The sequence below is a fragment of the Leptodactylus fuscus genome, chromosome 6, assembly GCF_031893055.1.
Source record: "Leptodactylus fuscus isolate aLepFus1 chromosome 6, aLepFus1.hap2, whole genome shotgun sequence".
In the NCBI taxonomy this organism is placed as follows: domain Eukaryota; kingdom Metazoa; phylum Chordata; class Amphibia; order Anura; family Leptodactylidae; genus Leptodactylus; species Leptodactylus fuscus.
Genome location: NC_134270.1, coordinates 87,484,886 through 87,508,096, shown reverse-complemented (window position 1 = coordinate 87,508,096; position 23,211 = coordinate 87,484,886). Strand labels below are relative to the sequence as shown.

Below are 23,211 nucleotides of genomic sequence, written 5' to 3'. Positions count from 1 at the left end.
TGACAGTAAAATGATGCATTTTTTTCAGTGGTGCTTCCGCCGCAAACAAATTGCTGCATTTATGCCCTGTGGGGCCCCGGCCTTAGGGCAGTATTCACCTCCAAATCCTAACGGCTTGTGGACCTCACTAGTACATCGCTATCAGTTTCAGTGTGCCATAGTTATAGTATTTAAAGTTAGAACTTAATATATAATATTATATAAGTATATTTCTATTTCTATAAATGTATCTAAATATAGTAGATGGATAGAGAATTAGACCTCTATACTCGTATTCTACGTCTAGCAATTGTAAGTAGGGCGAGGACATGACATGTGTCTACCCTATCTTGGAGCTGGCTCTGAGACATCCAATTACTATTCCAGTTCAGCTGAGTGACTGCAGCGTGAGCCGCAACAGGGCAGGACGCATACAGCACAGAGCTGGGCAGGCGCGGAAATGTAGCTGAGCTCAGTCATGTCTTGCCATGTGCCTCGTCCTCCCCGCCTCCCACACAGGGCGAGCACATGGCCAACTGCTCCCCGTGAGTGCGGATTTCCCTGGCTTGCCACGCTCTATTGGAGGCGGGAGGGAGAGATTTGTGTGCGGTGAGCACGCACATGGAGCTGGAGTGTGAGGTGGCCCCAGGGAAGGGAATGCAAAGGAGGGCGGCAGAGCTAAAAGGAGGGAGGGCGGCGCGCACAGAGACCGTGTACAAAGGAAGCCGGCCGAGCGAGGCAAATTGATGTGAAATCCTAAATTCCTAGGGGGGAAATGGGAGGGGGCAGATCGCTGCTGCCATCCTCCTACTGCACAGGCTTGTTGCTCACATGTTGGGAGATGTGTACCCACAAAAGGAATGCAATTTGATAACATAGCGTCACATACATAGAGAACCCGAGAGGAGGGACAAACCACATCTTTTCAGATAATGCATCCATGCAATGAAGTGATTTTTCATAGCATGACATTTAATAAGCACTGTAATAGGGACATGGCATGTTTGGGTTCGTACTCCATGTATAGAGGTTTTCCCATGGGCTTTAGTTCTCATACACACAATCGTGTGCACAGTCACTGGGCTAGCCATGTTGATCCATTCATTGCTTTGGTCCCATGTACATGACTATGTATTTTCATGGCGTGTACACTGAGCCATTCATTTCTGTGGGCTCATGCACATGTATTTCCACAGTCCCATGTATGGGGCCGTGAGCAAAACTCAGGACAGGTCCTATTGCTGTCTGTCTTGCGGCTTGTGCTCAGTGACCTCAATGAATAGGGCCGTGGAGGCTCGGGCAGAACATGGATGTCATCCATGTGCCGTTTAATCATGGCTTAGAGACACACATAGCATGTCGCCTTACTATAAGAATTGAAAAATGTCTGTAAACAATGGGGCACATCATCACGCTACTTGTGTCTTTATTTGGCGTAGATTGGACCTTTTTGTGGTTGTCTTCTGCCTTGCGCTTCATTTATGAAGCATTTGTGCTTTTTTTTTTTTTTTTTTTTTTCCAAATGTCATGCTGCCCTTAACTATAATGGGGTCTGCCGGGTGTCCGTCAAGTTTCATCCGTTTTTATAATGAAACTGGTGGAGAGCAAAATCCTCCATCCATTGAAGACTCTGCCACAGATGTGAACCTAGCCTAAAAAAAGGCACACCTTTGAAAAATATGCCCAGAAAAGGGGCAGGTAATAAATAACCCTCAATTACACTAAACAAAGCACTGCTGATAATGCTCTATATGGTGCTTTTTTTTTTTTTTTAACTTTTAGGGCCCTTGCACATGTCTGAAAAACAGTGGGACTGAACTTGGCCGTGTGCATAGATGTCATGGCATCATAGCCATGGTCATTCTGGGGCATAGAGCCCACACATGGACCATTTTCCACAAACGTGACTTGGTCGTTTGCAAGGGCCTTTAGGGTAAATTCACACGACAGAAAATGAAGAGGAATTCCTCTTCATTTTCTGTCACCATATTCGGCAGTGGTCTAGCCATGATGGGATGCTGATGCATCCAGTGCTGATTATATCCAGATGAATAGTCCAAATCAGCAAGGATTCTCAAGCTGCTGAATCAGTATCTCTCAAAATCGAGCAGGATGCTTATTTTTTTCAGCATTCTGCTGCGATCTCTGCCTCCCTTTGAAAACAATGAGAGGCAGAATATGGTTGGTATCTGCTAAAAATTCCTCCGTGTGAACAAGTATATAATCAGAAAAATCAGCATTACTCTCTTAGGGTAAGTTCACACCAGGGTTTTTGGTCAGGATTTTGAGGCCGTATCTGCCTCAAAATCCTGACCAGATACATTCTAGCAGTTCCCGAAAGCTCGCAATTTGTCATCATTTTTTAAGTTAGCCATTAATAAAGGTATCAACTACTGAAGACTTCTCTGAAAAATGTTTTTTTTCATATCCACTGGCTAACACGGTGTAAAAATATTTTTACTTTGTTCTCATCCTATGACAGTAGTGTGAATGTTCACTCACTTTTCATTATACAAACAATAACATTTGTCTCTCAATATATGTCTGAGACTGGACAACCCCATTAATTATTTTATTTTGAACCTTTTTTTCCAACTCCAAGAAAAATTGGCCTTGACTCCGACTCGACAACCTTTGTGTGATGGATCTCTGTATGTTATCACTATGTACATAAGTAACTGGAAAGCTGTGGATATGGGATTTCCTCTGTGGAGACGTAAAGGCAGTCTCACCTATAACCAAAATCTCGCTCATATTTTGTTGAGCATTACTCCTGCCAAGTCACCCTGCATCACCTCTGCAGAAGTATTTTCTTGGCTATTAAGAAGAATGGCTGGCAGGTAGACACATGCATGGTTTCTGAACACATTGGCACATTAATTGAGAGTTCCACATATATTCACAGTGGGAGAAAACAAATATGCAAAAAATTTACAAACCGAGAAGTCTAACACATACGCAACTATATGCCTTCCTCTTTTAAGAGCACACTCCAGCAGGGGTGAAAAACGATTGTCTGATTAACAGTGCTTCGGTGCATAGCACACAATGCTGACTGTGTGTGTAATTGAAGATCCGGAGCCTGTCAGTATGTCAGTATAATTTTAAGCAGCACTTTGTGGGCTAGCATACCATATCATCTATTTGTGTGCAAATTTTGCCTGGATGCTCTATAATATACCACTTTAAAGAGGACCTTTCACCACTTTTGGGCACATGCAGTGTTATATACTGCCAGAAAGCCGACAGTGCGCTGAATTCAGCGCACTGTCGGCGTTCCCGATCTGTGCCCGGTGTACAGAGCTTACGGTGCCGGTACCGTAGTGCTCTATGGTCAGAAGGGCTTTTCTGACCATTAGCCAGAGACGTTCTTCTGCCTCGCGGCGCCTATCGCGCTGTGCTGTGGAGCGGGGAGGAACGCCCCCTCCCTCTCCTGATAACACTCGTCTATGGACGAGTACTGCGAGCAGAGGGAGGGGGTGTTCCTCCCGGCTCTACAGCACAGCGCGATAGGCGCCGCGAGGCAGAAGGACGTCTCTGGCTAATGGTCAGAAACGCCCTTCTGACCATAGAGCACTACGGTACCGGCACCGTAAGCTCTGTACACCGGGCACAGATCGGGAAAGCCGACAGTGCGCTGAATTCAGCGCTCTGTCGGCTTTCTGGCAGTATATAACACTGCATGTGCCCAAAAGTGGTGAAAGGTCCTCTTTAAATGGGCATGTCCTGAGTTATTTTGGAAAAACCTAGGCAGAGATAAGCTCTGATTAGTGAAGGTTATATGGGTCATCATTTTTAGCCTAGGACATTAGACCTTATAGGAGTACCCAGCCTCACCCCCAGTGAAGTGAAATATTATGGTGATGGCACAGGTTAAACATACACTCCCCTTTAATTCTTGGTCAGAATTCCTAGTTCTTTGGCATCTCTGGTGACTAAAACTCCTAAGAGCAAATTTTCCGTTTTAGCAGAGTACTCAGTTATTGCCTCTGCCTCAATTTATTTCTTCTTACTGAACAAAGGGGATGATCAGTGCTATAGGATTCCAGAGTCCATTCTATAATAGGACACTTTTTACCTGAGAATATATACCTTTGTTTTGCTTTGAATTGCTTTGTGATCAATAAAAGTTAGATTTTACATTTTCCCTGAGATATCTATGATACCCTATCCTTTGATTGATCTATTTATGACTTGATAGTGGTGACCACAGGTTTGACCTCCCTTTAATAAATAAAAATGGTCTTGTTTAAGAATTAGGTTATAAAAACATATCCCAAGCTTTGAGCATCCCAAGGAGCACTGTTCAATCCATCATCCAAAAATGGAAAAAATACTCTACAACTGTAAACCATGACATGGCCGTCCACCTACACTAACATTGAGCAAGGAGAGTACTTTTCAGAGAAGCAACCAAGAGGACCATGGTCACTCTGGAGGAGCTGCAGATATCCACATTTCAGGTGGGAGAATCTGTCAACAGGACAGCTATATGTTGTGCACTACACAAATGTGACCTTTGTAGAAGCATCGCAAGAAGAAAACCATTGTTGAAAGAAAGATGTAAGAAGTCCCATTTTTAGTTTGCCACAAGCCATATAGGGGACACAGCAAACACGTGGAAGAAGGTGCTCGGGTCAGGGTGGGTGAGGCACCAAGATCCTCTTCAGCACCCCAGGTGCCAGGAGGAGTTGCAGAAAGGTACTCCCTCCAGGAGGATCCCTGAGCAGCAGGCTGTGGAACCAGAATGGGAGAGGAGTAGGAGGCAAGGCTGGTAGAGGCAGGAGAGAAACCTGAGAGGCCACCACTAACATGAGACACTACATAAAAGCCAGAGGAGGAGGCTGGAGCAGGTTTGGGTGATAAAGATGGGAAGAAGCTTCCACCTCGTGGGACCCAAAGCAGGGGATGGCAGCGAATCCAGGTCCAAGGAGGACTGTGAGATCTGGTCTCCCAGGATCGGGGTCCCCTGGAGGGGTTGTTTGCATTTTCAAGCAGGGCAGCATGAATATACTCAGTGCAAGCTCAGGTTAATGCTGCATATAACTACCGATATCTCAATTTTACTTATAGCTAGCAATGTGATCTTGGCAGCATATAAAAATGAAGATACAGCCAAATATTCCCCTTTGGCAAAAGTTACAGCTCTACAAACTGCATTGAGTACAGGTGTTCTTATTCTTATTCTTATGGTAGAGTTGGAAGGGACCTCAAGGGCCATCGGGTCCAACCCCCTGCGAGTGCAGGTTTTCCTAAATCATTCCAGCTATATGTTTATCCAGATTCCGCTTGAAGATTTCCATTGATGGAGCGCCCACCACCTCCTGTGGCAGCCTATTCCACTCTCTCACTACCCTCACTGTCATAAAGTTTTTCCTAATGTCTAATCTGTATCTCTTTCCCTTTAGTTTCATCCCATTGCTTCTTGTACTTCCTTGTGCTAATGAGAATAGGGTAGATCCCTCTGCACTGTGACTACCTTTCAGATATTTGTAGACTGCTATTAAATCTCCCCTCAGCCTTCTCTTCTGCAAACTAAACAGTCCCAGTTCTTTTAGCCGCTCCTCATAGGACATGGTTTGCAGACCTTCCACCATTTTGGTTGCTCTTCTCTGGACTTGCTCCAATATATCGATGTCTTTCTTGAATTGAGGCGCCCAGAACTGTACACAGTATTCCAGGTGTGGTCTGACCAGGGAAGAGTACAGCGGAATAATGACCTCTCGATCTAGATTCAATGCTTGTCTTAATACATCCCAGAATTTTATTAGCCTTTTTTGCAGCAGCACCGCACTGTTGGCTCATGTTGAATTTGTGATCTACTATTATGCCCAAGTCCTTTTCCCCTATGCTATCACTTAGTTCTATTCCTCCCATACTATATATGTTTTTTACATTTCTGTTACCCAGATGTAGAACTTTGCATTTGTCCCTGTTAAATACCATTTTGTTCGCCTCAGCCCATTGTTCCAGTGTGTCTAAGTCCTTTTGAATACACTCTCTCTCCTCTCTAGTGTTGGCTATTCCTCCTATCTTCGTATCATCTGCAAATTTTATGAGTTCCCCAATAATTCCATCGTCCAGATCATTTATAAAGATATTAAAAAGTACTGGGCCCAGAACAGAGCCCTGCGGCACCCCGCTTTTGACTTTCTTCCAGTTGGATGTGTAGCCATTTAGTATTACTCGTTGTGCCCGATCATTAAGCCAGTTGTGAATCCACCTAACTGATTTTTGTCAAAGCCATACTTAATCATTTTTTCAATAAGAAGGTTATGTGATACTTTATCAAATGCCTTACTGAAGTCAAGATATACTATGTCCACGGCATTCCCTTGGTCCAACCATTCAGTGATTTTGTTGTAGAAGGAAATCAGGTTAGTCTGACAAGATTTATTGGTCCTAAAGCCGTGCTGGCTCTGGTTAATTAATGCCTTCCCATCCAGGTACCGAAGTAAATGTTCCTTGACAATTTGCTCAAAGATTTTTCCTGCTATCGAGGTCAGACTTACCGGCCTGTAATTTCCTGGATCGTCCCTTTTCCCCTTTTTGTAGATGGGGACAACATTTGCCCTTTTCCAATCTAAAGGGACCACTCCTGTTTCCCATGACTTACCGAAGATTATAGCAAGGGGTTCTGTTATTTCCTCTGCTATCTCTTTCAGGACTCTAGGGTGTAAATCATCTGGTCCTGGGGACTTGGTTTCCTGTAACTTGGCTAAGTGCTCTCTTACCAGACCTTTGCTTATAGTCAGCTTGGAGTCCTCCTTCCCCTCATCTCCATCACCATTAATGTCGATATTTCCATTAGTTTCTTGGGAGAAGACGGATACAAAATATGAATTTAGTAGCTCCACCTGCTGTTCCACCATGTTAACTGTTTCAGCAGGTGGAGCTACTAAATTCATATTTTGTATCCGTCTTCTCCCAAGAAACTAATGGAAATATCGACATTAATGGTGATGGAGATGAGGGGAAGGAGGACTCCAAGCTGACTATAAGCAAAGGTCTGGTAAGAGAGCACTTAGCCAAGTTACAGGAAAGTGTATGTGACAGGCTCTCTCTGTGCTTAGAGCATTGCTATTGGAAACTTCACAGTCTGTTTTATATTAAAAGCAATTTAGATAGGTTTATTAAGTATATTACAAAAATGTATATCAATCACTCTGTGACACATTATCAAAAAAAAATGTTAAGTTACACTTTAAGGCTGGGGCTCCATGTTCCTAAAATGTTGCATTTTGCTGTAATTTCAAAAATGGTAACATTTTTGTAAATCACAGCTTGTCATTTACACCCAAGGAAAAACTGGCATTTTCCACGTAGGCATAATACAAGCAGAATGTCCACAGAGGTATACTCTGCAGACTTTCTCTGTAAAACGATGCAGAAAAGAATGTAATGTAATAATTTACATTTGTTTAGTCTTGAAAAGAGGCTTTGAAGGGGGACATAATAAACCTTTATAAATATATAAATGGCAAGTGGAGTAACTGAAATATATAGTCCAGAAGAAAGGGAATAAAAATGAAAATCGAAAATTGGCTGCAGCGAGAAGGGGTTTACAGATAAAGAATATAAAGGGGCTTTAGGTGGTAATATAACTATAATTGGGGTCATTTTTTAAGAAAAGTTGGTTGTTGGGGGCATTATGAATAGAAGGGGTAATGAATACAACTGGGGTAATTAATAAAAGGGGTCATTGGGGGCAATATTTATCTTAGGGCATAATATAAAGGGGCAATTGGGCAGAATTAAATTAAGGAGTATTTGGCTTTTATTACAGGGGTTTTCTAGCTCATCTTTATTGATGATCAGTCCTCAGGAAAGATCATCAATAAAGTTCAGTGGGTTATGACAATTGGACCGCCACTGATCAGCTGTTTGAAGAGACCATAGACACTTGTATGCACAGTGATCCCTCCTCTGTTTATATTGCATGCTGTCTGTTTTATAATGACTCTATGATGTAATTACAGCCTTGTCCTATAGAATTATACAGGGTGAGGCTGTATTTACATTACTTGACCACTATTAAACAAAAGATATACTGTAAACAGAGAAAGGATAATGGCGCTTGCACAAATGCTATGGTCCCCTTCAAGTTGCTGATGAGTGGGGGCCCGATTGTGGGAATGTCACAGATTTTTTTTTTAATTGGAAAGGGAGACAAACATGTTTGTTTTGCAAACTTTACACAGACAAGTCACAGCTGGAAGAAGTGTTCATGGCGGCCCAGATAGAGACAAAATTTTTTTAAAAAATTACAGTCAGAGACATCACCTGCAAGTCACAAATTGTTTCCTGTCCTGTATTCACCTATATTGTCTGTAGAGCCACGTATTTACAACTATGTATTTATGTGTTTGCCCTCTTGTGCTAAGTCCCTAGCTACACCTCTGCACAGTTCTTGTGGTGTACAAGCCTTGTCAGTAATGGAGAAACAATACTATAGGTCATTAGTATGTGATCTTTGGGTGCCCAACACCCAGGCCCCCCACAAATGTTCTGCTGAGGTTGCCTCCAGGATCTACATCTATGCAGTGGATGGGGTTCCACTGCCTGTTCCCTAGTAGCTTTTGGTACCTGGTGGCTGCTGGAACAGCTGAATTGTGCAGTGTCCGAGTATCAGACCCCAACAGATCACATACTTATGATCATATCAGTATGAAAAACACATCAGTACAATCACAAATCACATCAATATGAAAACCCCTTTGAGCTGGAAAACTTAACTTTTTTTTATCTCCAAATGGAGGGAGAGTCCCTCCATATTTCATTATGGGCTATATATTTCAGTTACTCCACTTGCCATTTATATATTTATAAAGGTTTATTATGTCCTCCTTCAAAGCCTCTTTTCAAGACTAAACAAATGTAAATTATTTAATCTCTCCTCATAACTGAGGTTCTCCATGCGTATTATCAATTTTGTGACCCTCCTCTGTACCTTTTCCAACTCTAAGACAACTTTTCTGTGAATATTCACCGAAAAAGCTGATAGGAGGCATTGACACAAAATGTAAAACACTTTTATTGAAAAAGTATATAAAAAATATAAAAAAAACAAACTAGAAGGGCAACTCCCCCCCCCCCCATTACCTATTACACTATTACCACCGGGGCATAACAGTGTAAACAGGCATGTATGGGTCCAGCCTTTATCTGAGAGGTGATAATAGCTCAATCTGCCTGGACTCCCTCAACCAAAAGTGCATGCCAGTTAGACCTCTGAAGCGGCAATCCATATATTGTGATGTGTAAAATGTGGGAATAATGTATCCTTGTCCTATCTTGAGGCTACTGGCCTAATGCCACACCAACAGGACTGTGAAAGGAAACAAAGCCCTATGCACATGGGTAAAAGTCACTTTTCCACTGAAATTGACTTATATACCTGACTAAGCTGCCAAACTTGATTAGATTCATCAGTGGCTCTCAAAGTAGCAGACAAATACCAGTAAAAACTGCTGTTTGTAACACATTATCGATATGTAGTGGCAGCCATCTTTTCTATGAACTGGTACTCAGAACTGAACTGCATATTCCAGGTGAGGTGGCACCAATGAGTTATAAAGCGATAATTTTACATGCCCCTCCTGCAAGTCTACACAGCCCTATGAATGGAGTAGCAGTCACACAAGTGCACTGGCTCTCAATTCACAGGGAGGCTTTGGGGAGACTTTTGGTCTCCAGTGTCCCTGATCACTGGAGGGACCCAGTGTTAAGCCCCCCAGCAATTAGACAGTTATCCCATATCCTGTGGATAGAGATAGTGTCCATAATGGTACAACCCCTTTACGTTGCATGCTGAGAATAAATAGGGTTTTAAGGTTCAAAGTTTATTTTTCAAAAATGGCCCCTGCCTGCTTCATACTCCCATAAAGGCCTCAGCATACTGTTAGTAATATTTAGAGGCTTTCTCGATCCTCCCAGCCACGGGAGTGTATACAAAAGCACTTCCAAGATCAAAATACCACATTAAGGGTGCATTCACACTACGGAACGCCAGCGTGTATCAGAGCCGTACACGCCGGCGTTACAGCAGGGCTGCCGGACACTTCCCATTCATTTCTATGGGGAGCGCTCGCATGCCGGCTCCCATAGAAATGAATGGGAAGTGTCCGGCAGCCCTGCTGTAACGCCGGCGTGTACGGCTCTGATACACGCTGGCGTTCCGTAGTGTGAATGCACCCTAACCATGTTTCTTTATGCTTGAAGGCAGCACAAGGAAATACTCACAGGCATTGTTTCCCCCTTCTATGCCCTTTCATATCACCAGCCTAACCTCGTTTTTCGAGTCTGGTCGGACCCACTCCACAGTGATGATGTCATTCTCTGCTGTAGCAGGAAGTAAGTTTATAGACAGCAGATGGCAGAAAAATCTGAAAATTGAAGTCATGTGACTGGAGTGTAGGCATGGAAGATAAGACTTGGAGAATAGAACCATTTAGGTACAAAGATCTAATAATGTAAAAAAAATACATATGTAGAAATAGATTATTACACTCTGGTCCCGGAAAATATATTTTCATACAGTAGTTAACATTACTGATACAAATTAGTAGGCACATTAGTGTATATATACTTTCATATTTACATAACGTATGGCTCACAGAGCTCTCCTAGCAGATACGTAGGTTCTATTTAAGGATATCAAGAGGCTAAAATACTAAAGACGTCCCTTAAAAACAAGTCTAAAAACAAAAAAATATCAAAGACCTAGTTGTACTCATGTTTCTTCATATGCTCATATTCTTATCCACATGGATTAATTGACAAATATCGTACATATGCTTCACTGCACAGCAAATATTCCCAGAAATCAGTTCTTGAAGGATTAATACATGGTCAACCCTCACCTGGTTAACCCTTCAGCAACAAAATCACTTGTAATCAGCTATGATAAGAAGGCATATTTCCAAATCACTACTGTAATAACATATGTCTTAGTAGAAAATATAGCAATAAGTTGCACCGTTACATTGCATATACGACTCAATTCAATACAGTAGTTCAAAACAGTTCACTTAGTAGTACCTGCTTTGCCATTAGGATGTTCAAATTCGCTACCCATCATGCTTTGCACAGGAGAGGAACAAGCAGAGGTAGAAGAAGCACAAGATGCCGGTCGACTGAGGTCAACAACTGACTGATTTGATGGTGGTGGAGTCAAGTTAGCTGGTGAAAAAGGCTGGTGAGGTGGGCTTGAGGGTAGGCCATTTTCTAATAAGAACTCATCCAGATCAACGTATTCTATTTCATTGTATGGCAGAGTGCGCTCCCATAGAAGTGATCCAAGGTAAGCACAATGAGAAGAACGAGGTCCAGCCATTTCATCTTCCAGTTTTCTCTCCTTTTCTTTTACAATACCTGCTGTGGAAGCAAATAAAAAATTAGATGGTTTATAAATAGTTGCTATTGCTTTGAAGTATATATTCACATTACTTAATTTCATATTAGTTACAGTATGAATAAAAAAACCCTGAATAACTAAGTACAAGTCAATTTGTCACAATCCTATAAACACCATCTTCCTTTTAGAACACCAAAGCTTCCAGCTTTCCTTCTAGTTAATTTTTTCCATGTCGTGGCTCAGTCTCTTTTCAGATTTCAGTGAAATGGCTCATGCAGTAAACGTTACTGAGTATAGTTGTGGCCAAAAGTTTTGAGACTGACAATTTATTTTATTTTTTTTTCACAAAGTTTGCTGCTTCAATGTTTTTACTATGTTTATGAAAAGATTTATTATATATAGTGTTGACCCTTATTCACCATGCTAGGGCAGATTGTAGAAGTTTTGAAAAACTTGTGAGCCAAATTCTGCCTGATGGTAACCCATTATTGCAGTTTATCACAGTATCTGTGTTTTTCTTTATCCACCTAACTTTTGAAGAAGGACCACAGGTTCTCAATCCAAATGAGATATGGGCAGTTTTCTGGGCATGGACCCCAAATTTAAATGTTTTGTTCACTGAACCACTTAGTTTTCACTTTTGCCTTGTGACATGGTGCTCCTTTTTATTACCAAATTGCTTCTGGATTCCATACATGAATGGTCTCATAATGCTTGAGGGGGCATTCATACGGAGTAAAGTGGCGCTGATTCTGGCACGATAAGGGCTAGTTCACATGGGATAAAATGGTCAGGAATCCGCCTCAAAATCCTGCTAAAAAAGCCTCCCATTGAAATCAATGGGAGCCAGTCATTTCCTTTTTCCGCTAGCGGTTTGTTCCCGCTCACGGAAAAAAGAAGCGAGCTGCCCTTTCTTCAGGTGGATTCCGCAGCTGATTCAGCCATGGCGTCTGCCTCGCGATACCACCCTCCGGACTAGGCCAATTCATTTGGGCCTAATCCAAAGCGGAAAGCTGTGACAGAAAGCCGGTGCAGTGCACCGGCATCCCGTTGCGGCAGCCGTGGCGGAATATGTTCACACGGAACGCCGTGCGAACTAGCCCTAACTCGCAGCAGTATCCGCCCTGATAAAAAGACTCCCATTGAGTTCAATAGGTTCCGTCTTCCGCGCGGAACACATTGAAATAAATTGGTTAAAAAACCTCCCATTGATTTCAATGTGTTCCGTGCGGAAGACGGAACCCAATGAACTCAATGGGAGTCTTCTTTTCAGCACTGATTCTTCCGCGAGTTATCGTGCCAGAATCATTGCCACTTTACTCAGTGTGAATGCCCCCTTAATTTTGGCATGACACAGAATTCGTTGTAGCACTCACCATTTCTTCTCACAATCATTCGTCCAGATGTCTCAAAAAGTCTGAATGGGGCTTCATCAGAGAATATAACTTTACACCATTCCTCCGCATTCCAATCCCTGTAATTCCTGTAGAATGTCATTCAAGTCCTTGATGTTTTTCTTGGAATCATTTTTGAAGAATGATTTTCCAGAGAAAAAAAAGTGAAGCTTTTTAAATTTTAACTTGTATTTGTGCAATATAGCTATTATTGCTTGACATATACAGGCCAGTAAAGTTCCTTGTTCAAAGAGCACTAGTAACCCTCCAGGAGCATGGGCAGGAGAAATTGATTTATCTCTAATATATCTTAGCCACTAGGTTTTCTACTCCAGGGGATTTTAGATTTGGCATAGAATCAAGCACTGTCTCCAATTTTGTTGTCATGGTCAGAGGAGAGTCCAAGAACTCCCTGGCGTCTGCTGACAGTTTAGAGAGCCCCGCCTCTGCCTAGAACTCTATTGTAGCCTCATAACTCTATGTAGCTTCATATGCTTGGATTTGGAAGTGTATAAAGAGATACAAAACTCCTGCAAGATTCCTGCAGTGTCTTGTTGTGTTATCTCACCTCCATCTAACAATGAAGCTAAGTGTGAAGTGTCTTTGAAATCACAGACAATATTTGCCCTATTCATAAATGCTGTTTGAGATTGATCGAACTACATGTAGTTTGCTCTGGGTAGTTGGATTTAGGTCTATATCAAAGGCCCTTTCTTCTCTAGACAGGTCCAAGTGCAGGGCTTCATCTAAAGCCCAGAACTGGGACTTAATGGAGCTGATATCTTAGATTGGCAGATCTAACACTCAGCAGATCCTACTCTCCCAAAATAAAATGATGAGAAGCAGACCCCCCATTGGTCTTTGAAGGGATTCTACCATTAAAACCCTTTTTTTTCTGGTTGACACGTAGGAATAGCCTTAAGAAAGGCTATTCTTCTCCTACCTTTAGATGTCTTCTTCGTGCCGTCGTTCCGTAGAAATCACGGTTTTCGTCGGTATGCAAATGAGTTTCCCGCAGCACTGGGGGTGTCCCCAATGCTGCGAGAGAACTCTCCAGTGCCGCCTCCATCTTCTTCAGGAACGTCCTCTTCACGCGTCTTCTTCCGGCGCAGGCGGTGAAACTTGTAGGCCTCGGGTACAGCCAACTGCGCATGCCCGCGGCCATAAGTAAAATGGCCGCTTGCACAGTACTACTCAAGGGGTTGTGTGTGTGTGTGATCCATATAGTTGTGGGTGGGTTTAATGTACCTATTGAGGTAACCCGGGTTTAACATATATTTGATATTGTATTGTGGTTTTGTAGTTACTTTGTACTCTTTTATACTTAGTTTAGCATTTAGACTATTAGAGTGTTAGGGCTCGTTCACATCTGCGCCGGCACTCCGTACTTCAGGTTTCCGTTTCCTGCATAAAACAGAGGCAGGAGACGGAAACCTGCAGGAGGCTTTCTCAACCATTCATTTGAATGGGTGAGAAAGCTGTCCGGCCGTGAGCGGCGGTGAGCGTTTTAGGCTCTACGCCGCGAAACCGGGTTTAATAATCCGGACACAGAGTCGGACATGCAGTACTCTGTGTCCGGATTAAAAAAAAACGGTTTCGCGGCGGAGAGCCTAAAACGCTCACCGTCGCTCACGGCTGGACCCAGTCTGTGGTTTCCGTCTTCTGGCATGCAGAAGACGGAAAGCACAGAACGGAGAGTAGAATGCAGGTGTGAACCTAGCGTTAGGTAAAAAACATGTTATTATTTTGTATACATTTATAATCTACACATTCATTATATGGGGTCCCAGCAAGCTGCTGAGAGGACAGAAAAATCACACGCACAGCGTGAGGAACAAGTTCAGCAGTAGGACAGCTTAAGAGCTTCCGAAACGGCGGAGCAAGCAAACCATCAACGGCAGCAAATTGCTGAATATAGGCAGATCATCGATTCCAACAACATGCAGATGAAGTCGTGGGTAGAGGCTAGTTGAAAATAAATCCTGCATACTGAAAATGCTCAGTAGTAAGTGATTGAGGCACTTGCTGAGGTTTTACCCAGAGGAAAATACTTGCCATTCTTGCTTGTACTTAGTACTGTTAGATTGTTAGATTTAATACTAAGGAAGGAAAGGTAGTAGTAATGTTTAAATGTATCTCTGACATTTATTGACCTGGTACAATTATTTAAATTATGACATTTCACATAGTCATTTGAGTCTGACTTTGGCACAATTAAAAGAGACCTGCCATCCCCAAAAATCTAATTACCCAAAGAATTTTTCAACCTTCAAAAGTGGTTCTCTTAGCAATCACTTGGTGCCCGATCAAAAGGCCTCCAGGTGTTATAGTAACGATCCCTGGCAAATGGCAGTGCACAGGCGTCACTGGCAAAATGGCTTCTCGATCAGCTTTGACTGAAGCTTTGGGGTGGGTTAATACCCATGTGGGCAGTAGTGCAGGATGCCTGCTGTATAATACAGCAGAAACCAGGCAGCTATGGCGGTGGCTAAGCTCTCGAGCGACTGCCATATTTAAAAAACCAACATCTGCCATACTATTACGGAGGATATCGGGAAGGGGTTAAATTGAACCTTTCATTATCTCCACCAACTCCAACTCTTTGCACCACACAATAGGTGCTGCTCCATTGACTCTGACAAAGCTCAAATATTTTCACAATATGCTAATTCAGCTCTCTATTTTCAGGTGGGCACTTTTGGACTGGAGCCAACAGTCCCAGGAAGCCCACCAGACAGTAGAAGGACTAAATTAGCATTTTGGACGTTGAATCTAACGGTTATGATTGGACTGGTGAGAAGCATAGAAAAAATTCCAACTGCTCTGGAATCAGTGGCGAGGTACTCATCAAATAATACAAAGAGTTGGAGATGGTGAAAGGTTCTCTATAAGACATAATGAAGAAATGCAAATAATCCATCTTATATTTATGGAAGTTGCTGTGTCTAGGTCATTCTCACCAGCTTCATATGATTATAATTTTACAAGAAATGTTTTTATTAGTATTTTTATTATTGATATTTTTTAAGGTTATTAGATGTTTTATCATCTTGCATGCCTATATTTTTGGTCCCAAAACCTTAATGCCGTATGCCGTATGCCATGTGCAAAAGCTTATAGTTCATTTTCTCCTCCATACTTTTGACCTTTGTCATCTCCTTTCTGACCTACTGATTCACACTGTGTTCTTTAGTGAACTGTAGGATTCCCATAAGAATGCATCGAGTTGTAACTTATGGTTCAGAGGAATATACTTTCTGAATTGGCTGCCTCGGCTGAGTACACATTGGGTGTCACCAGACCCAGATATTTACAGGACAAACTGAACTGTTTTATGTAGATTGTGAGCCCCATATATGGCTCACAATGTACATTTTTTCAGTAATCAGTCATTTTCCAATCAGTATGTCTTTGGAGTATTAGAGTAAATCCACACAAACACAGGGAGAATGTACAAACTCCATGCAGATGTTGTCCTTGGAAGGATTCGAATCCAGGACTCCAGCGCTGCAAGACCACAGTGCTCACCACTGAGCCACTATGTTGCCCCTGAATTATAACTTTTTGTGCACAGCACAGAACTAAACCAAGAACAACAGTGGAGCCAAAAAAGTTGAGTGTTTCTTTAAGAAAAGTTAAAGGAGTTAATTCATGAGAATGATTTCTCTTTTATCCATAGAATACAGGATACGTTCCTGATTGTTGAGGAGGCCACTGGTGAGACCTCCTAGATCCAGAGTACGGGGGTGTTTAATGTGAACACACACCCTTTCCAGTTATTGTAATGGCAGCATTGGAAATAGCCAAACTCTGCGCCCCTCGAGGTTGCATTCTCATTGAGAGTAAAACATTTCCCATACTCAGAACTGGTAGGAGTCTCTGTGGTCAGACCCCATCAATCAGCAATTTAGCCTTTATCCTATGGTTAAATGTTAAATCATTTTCATGGCATAATCTCCATTGAACAGCAATTTATATTTATCCTATGGATATAGGATGAATAATTTCCATGGCATAGCTCCTTTAAGAGGAGATGAAACACATAGTTTATCATTTTAATGCAGCTAAACTTTAGTGTAAAGTAACTACAACAACTCCTCCTCTGATGATATTGTGCAGTACATAACTAGCTTGCTAAACACATGCTCCTGTAAACAATGGCCAAATTTATTTATTACGTACATAATAATCACCACATGGCTCGTCCTGTAACCGCCTACCCTTACACGTGACATATTAAGTCATCCAGTCAGGTGTCAGACATGCACAACATAGCACTGAGCTTCAGCTTCCTGTCTCACCTAGAATGCCCTTTACCTACGCCCTGCCTTCTACGGTTTATGAGCAGTTCTCCATGTTATTGTGCAACAAAGCTCTCCTGTATAATCCAAACAAATCTATTACAATAAAAATTTTAAAAAAAGAGACTTGGTAAATCCAGTAAACATATTCTGAGAATACCATAAGTAAAATCTCACTGTAATCTCTGAAATTCAAGATAAAGACAGAAGGTGAATCTACAGATATCATGCCAGGTTATACTGGGCACATAAATGTAATTGAGTATGCTATTTCCTATTCTGTAAACTGTTTAATCTGAATCTTCTAAGATGTCATTGACTCCAATTGAATAGATATACAATATATTCTTCATTGCTTAAATCATGATTGCCTCCAAAAACTACCACAAAAACTATGTTTTATTTCAGCCCAATTATTATATGTAATATAATAATAAATACAATATGTGAATCTGACCCCTCTATTAGATTTTTAGAGAAATCCTTAAATTGATTGAGAAATATCTCCATGAACATGATGCTGAAAAGTGCCAGCTCTCAAAAATTCTATGTTTATACAACTTTTACAAAGGGTATCCTAGTAGCCATAGTTATTTAGTTATTACGCTGGAGAAATGCATGTGCGTATAGGCCATAATGAAGGTCTTATGCAAATGACCCTAAACTTCCGACTTTTGTCTACTATAGAGCCCTACTGTACTACCCTATACTTCTCATTTCATATAGAGGCAAACTGAGTTTTCGCGTTCATATAGTGCTATGTAAGGAATAACTTTGTCCAATACAGGTACTGAAACATTCCAAGATCCTTTTCTCACATACTCCATACAAGAAAAAATTTCATATAAAATTAAAGCCATACCAAGGTGAAGTTTGGTCCATAAATTTAAATGGCTGCCGTATTATGGTTTTGTACAACTTCTGTAAAACTTTGAACTTTGTATATAGAAGTCTGATGGTTTCTTCCCCAAGGCCAACGACTTTCTGAATATAACTTTGATATTGGCCTATATCATGACCCACTCTTGTTATACAGATACAATTCCTTGCACAGTTGCCTATAGAAGCACTAAACATTATTTAAGACTGGTATTAATGTATCCATTGAAATCTATTACAACTATATTTATCCTAAATATGTTCATGTGCATGAGGACATAAGGCTGGATTTCCATGAGCTCTAAAAATTCACACTAGGGACTCCACAATGTATGCAGACTCGTAATACAAGTGAGTGAAATTTTAGAATGTCATTTACATGCTGTGGAAATAAGTCGTTGGTTATGTAGATATTCCCTATTTCAATTGAATGAGAAAGCCAAATATGCAAGTAACAATCTATATTATAGTATGTATATTGTACATGGCAGAAGTTTACTGCAGACGTCTGCAGTGTATGAATAGTCTAATTCTGCTTGCATATGCCTGTGTCCATTTAAATTAAAGAATAATTATGATAAATGTTAGCTCACCTCAGTTGAAATACATGTTTTAAATATGTATTAATGCATTTATTAGCTGCATTGTATCTATACTGATATTTTCTACATTGTTGTCATCCCTATTGAGATATTGGCTCTAATTGTCAATATTATATAAAAAGGGAGAAGAAATAATGGTATTCTTCTATACCTGATGAGGTACACCTGAATGGTTGTGTGGGCTCCATCTACTGTTAGGAAAGTTAGGGTTAATTTACATATGTCAGTTGTATCAGTATCAGTTTTTTTGCCCCCTTAGTCATTACAACTGATGCCAAAACTGATGGGAGAATGCATCAGTTGTCATCAGACTTTTCCACAAATTCCAAAGCCATCAATTGTCATCAGTGTTTACACCAAAAAGGTAGTCTATGCTCTGAAAATGAGCCAACCTCATCAAAGTGGTGTATTCTTTGTACATGAACAGAATAATGTATGAAAGACAAAGAAGGAGGCAATATATTGTATGGGGACCAATAATGTGGCAATATCTCATGTGGGGGTTAGTGAAGGGGCAATATACTGTGTGTAGGTCAGTAAAAGGAGTTTTATGCCATGTGGAGGCCACTAAACGGGGCATTATATAAGGAAGCCTGGTCAAATGCTTGCTATGGGGCCTGGTATTTTCTACTTACTCCCCTATGTATGTGTACTGTATAAAACATACTGTCCCCCTACAGTAATTAGTATACTTTGCCCACTCTTGGCTAGCTATGCCCAGTGAGATTTTGCCCATTTATATTTGCACAATGTGGCAAACAAGGTTCAGATCGGAGCTTGTGGTGCAAGTTTGATGCAAGAAATGTTTGGTGCCAAGTGTGTGCCACAATAGCATCCCTTTATGCCAGAAAAATGATATATAGGGATCAATGAATTTGAGGAATTTGTCAGTCCCTCTACATCCATTCAGGCACAAACTTAAAACAAGACCCTTTCTTGTGTACAATGTGCACCATAAGCCCCAATCGGCACCTCGCACACGCCACATTATGCGAATGTGAGCAGAGTGGGTCAGGGCAGGTACAGATTCTGCCCTGATTTTGCCTCCCATTGGTTTCAATGGGAAGTAAAGATCAAAGCAGAACGCTGAAAAAAAAAAAAAAAAGCATCTTGCTCGATTTTGCTGTGAATGCCATGGCCGATTCAGCCACAAAGTGAGCCACAAGGAGTCTCTGCTGAATAGGCACATTAATCTGCTTTGGCTTTCTACCAAGGGGTGGAAAATGAAGACGAATCTGTGGCAGCTGTCCGTTTCAAATTTTTCTTCATTTTCTGTCATATGAATTTAGCCTCACTATAATAGTACTTTAAGGACGCTCGTTCACACAGTGTTTTTTGCCAGCAGATTTTGACGCGGACTCCGCCTCAAAATCCCCTGCCAAAAAGGCTCCCATTAATTTCAATGGGAGTCGCTTGCTTCTTTTCTCCGCTAGCTAGTAGCAGAAAAAAAGAAGCGACATGCCCCTTCTTCCCGTGGATTCAGCGGTTGACTCAGCCGCAGTGTCCGCAGCACAAGACTCCCTCCTGATTAGGCCCATTCATTCGGGCCTAATTTGGATCAGAATGCACTGCATTGGCATCCTGTTGCAGCTAACTGTGTGAAATGTTCACACGCAGAATGCAAATTCCGCCGTGTGAACATACCCTAATAGCGCCCCTCCACAGGTAATTTTCCCTTCCCATAGAGATAATGCCTGTGCAGGTAATTGTCCCCCCACATAAGTAATACAATTACTTCTGTGAGGGTCTATTACATGTGGAGGAGGCACTATTAGTGTAATAGGGCCATAATAGCACCCCTCCATGGGTATTAACCACCATAGGTAATACTATTACTAATGCCTTTAATTATGTTGGGAATTTTTACTGTAATAATTGCCCATCCCCCACACACCGATTCCTGAATTGTTTCTAATAATCATTTAACAGGGGAACAGACCCTAAAGTAGTCTTCATGGGACTGTTCCTAAAGTAGTCTTCCATCTCCTGGCTCCTGCTCTACAATACCACAGGAGCCGAGAGAATAAACAGTAGAAGCCATGAGCTGGAAGAATAGACATACACAAACACAGCCTCTGTGCCCCAGCAGCTCCCATGAAGATTGCATCAGGGTTCATTCCTTCCCCAGGTAAGTAAATGGTAGTAGTGCTGTGTCTTCCATCCCAGGCAGTGATCACGGCCTATCCTGGGATGGTAGACATGGAACCCGCATCACTGTATGCCGCGAATGCCACTCCGCCCCCTTCCCTTTTACTGCTGCTAGGTGCTGCAGAAGAGTGGATATGTTAGCACCCGGCAGCACCTAGCTTCACTGTTATGGCGCCAGACCTCTGAGGGAGCAGGACAGACAAACACTGCTAGGAAAGATTTTTTGATCCAGCTCCTACAGAGATCTGGCGCTATCCAGCTCAATAACTGAAGTGCAATGCACAGGAATGGGTCTCATAGAAAACTATGGGGTCCGGGCTAGCATCAGTTGCCCTCTGGCTTGTGTGCATCACGTGAAGGGCACCTGATATTAATGACAGACATATGCAAATGCAGCCTTGGTAAGGGTTTATTCTATCAGCTGAAACTAAAAGGAATGACAACAATTGGATGACATTATTGGGAAGAATGCTGGGGGATATACAGCCCCCTTTAAGGGAACAATGAGTATACAGGATAGGCATTTTGAGTAACTGGCACAAATTATACTTCAAGCTATTCACTCAGCCCTCTAACTAGATAAACCACATTTTGCATGCACAGATACACTGCAGACCATTAAATGATGATACCATAGTGAATACAATCTCCACAAATGCAATACACATTTTATGGTTGATATCAAAATCCTTCTACAAATAACTCCTTCCAACATGTCTGACTTTGTAAATATAAAGCTTTTTTACCATTCAAGTCAACCTGCAGGCTGATGATATTGTTAAATATACAAACAGCTGGAAACATTTTGGTTAAAGTCTTGGTTTTGATATAGTGTTTAAATGGCTGCTACAGCACATCGAGAAGGAAACAGTGAGCAGACAACACAAGTAAAAACGATCAGTATTAAACAAGGCTATGATCCAAAAAATGGCAATATAAACAATACCACATAAACATACTTGTCAAGATTACCTGGAACAAACACAAGCTAAATAAATTCACAGAAGTGAGACTCAAAGATCTGCCATGAGTAATGGAAAGGTTATCATGGCAGATCAATGATATATATATATATATATATATATATATATATATATATATATATATATATATATGTACTGTATATATGTGTGTGTGTGTGTATAGTACTTACAATTGGATAGATCCTTAGCCCTGCGATCTTGCCCCTTGATGGGCCCTTGTAGCAGGCTTTTCAAGCTCACCATCCCGGCTCCTGGTACCCCTATTGGAGGTGTGGGATGCAGCTGCTGTTGGCCCTGAAGCTTCTCATTGCCAGACAGCTGAGCTGTTGGCCGTGCCATTTCCTCTCCTGACCCTTACTGAAGAATGCAATGACCACAAATGATAATTCCCGGTATAGAATGTCTTCTCTCCAGATGTGCTGCTGCTATTTGTTTTGATCAGAAAGACTTGTAAAACAAACAGAAAATGAGAATACTGTCTCCAAGGAGCTTGCACGCAGGATGGCAGCAGTTCAGTAGGGTCGCAGCTTGCATAGGATGCACTGGGAAGTGGGAGAGGAAAAGAGTTCCCCCATTTCCTGATCAATGGAAAAGTGTTTGGTTATTTTTTCTTTCCCTCTACAGCAGTGAGAATAAAGGAGGAGTCTGCAGCAGATACATCCATGGAACGAGATGCTTTGGGCATCCAATCAGATCCAGAATTTGCTGTGTTTTTTCTTTGCACCATGTATTTATTTATTTATTTCTTATTTCGGCCTTGGCTTTGCAGTATTGTTAGTGCTGCCTGGCTCAATGTGTTTGTGTTTTCCAAGTTTCACTGGGATAGTCATGTGGCAGTGACATGGGGAGAGGCAGGTGGACCCTGACCTATTTTTGTCCAATCACAGTGTATACAGGAGGGGCTTGACCCAGTTATAGCCAATGAACAGCTAGGATGGGCGTGTTGATGAGGGTTAGGTACACATGGACGGGCATGTGTCACCTGGCTGTGCTCTCTGGGAGGAGAGAGATCTGATTATATGTGTGTGCAGGCATGTGTGTGTCTGCTGCTTTCCTTCAGGGCTCTTTCACACTTACTGTTTTCAAGCAGTATTTTTATTCAGTTTTTGAAGCCACAGCTAGGAGTAGACAGTTAAGGTTGGGGTATATTATCGGGACCAAAGAGTCCAACTCCAATTGAGAAGGAATTCCAAATTTTAGATAATACGAGCTTGGAGGATAACCAGAAACACAAACGTTCTCAAGGTTGATTCCGACTTCATTGAACTTTATATAGTAACTTTATATAGTATTTTCAGACAATGCTGAATACACACCAAAGTAACAAGGGGTAAGCATCATATTTGACATTGACAATGATTTGACAAGCAGAGGAATGAACATCTGATTCTCACTAATACAGCAATTGACTATACGCCCAAACTTATCATAACTCCAATTGTCACAAATTACAGTTATGCTGAGCATCTGCAGATCATTACGTAATTAAAATGAATAGAATGCAAACAGTATATACTGACACACATATGAATTATAATTATTAAATTATAATTTCTATAACAAGGTATT

At 41.6% G+C, this 23,211-nt stretch overlaps 1 protein-coding gene across 1 annotated transcript in view; it reads right to left on the bottom strand.

Moving 5' to 3' along the window:
• The window catches only part of DBP (D-box binding PAR bZIP transcription factor), a 50,035-nt gene extending 27,577 nt beyond the window's left edge, over positions 1–22,458 (bottom strand). Inside the window, exons 1-2 of the mRNA XM_075276802.1 lie at positions 21,813–22,458; positions 11,020–11,355 (exon numbers count right to left, since the gene is read on the bottom strand). Of these exons, the coding sequence (XP_075132903.1) occupies positions 11,020–11,355; positions 21,813–21,981 (505 nt within the window). The 5' untranslated portion in view covers positions 21,982–22,458. The remainder of the gene's footprint in view (positions 1–11,019; positions 11,356–21,812) is intronic.
• Between the last annotated feature and the right edge of the window lie 753 nt (positions 22,459–23,211).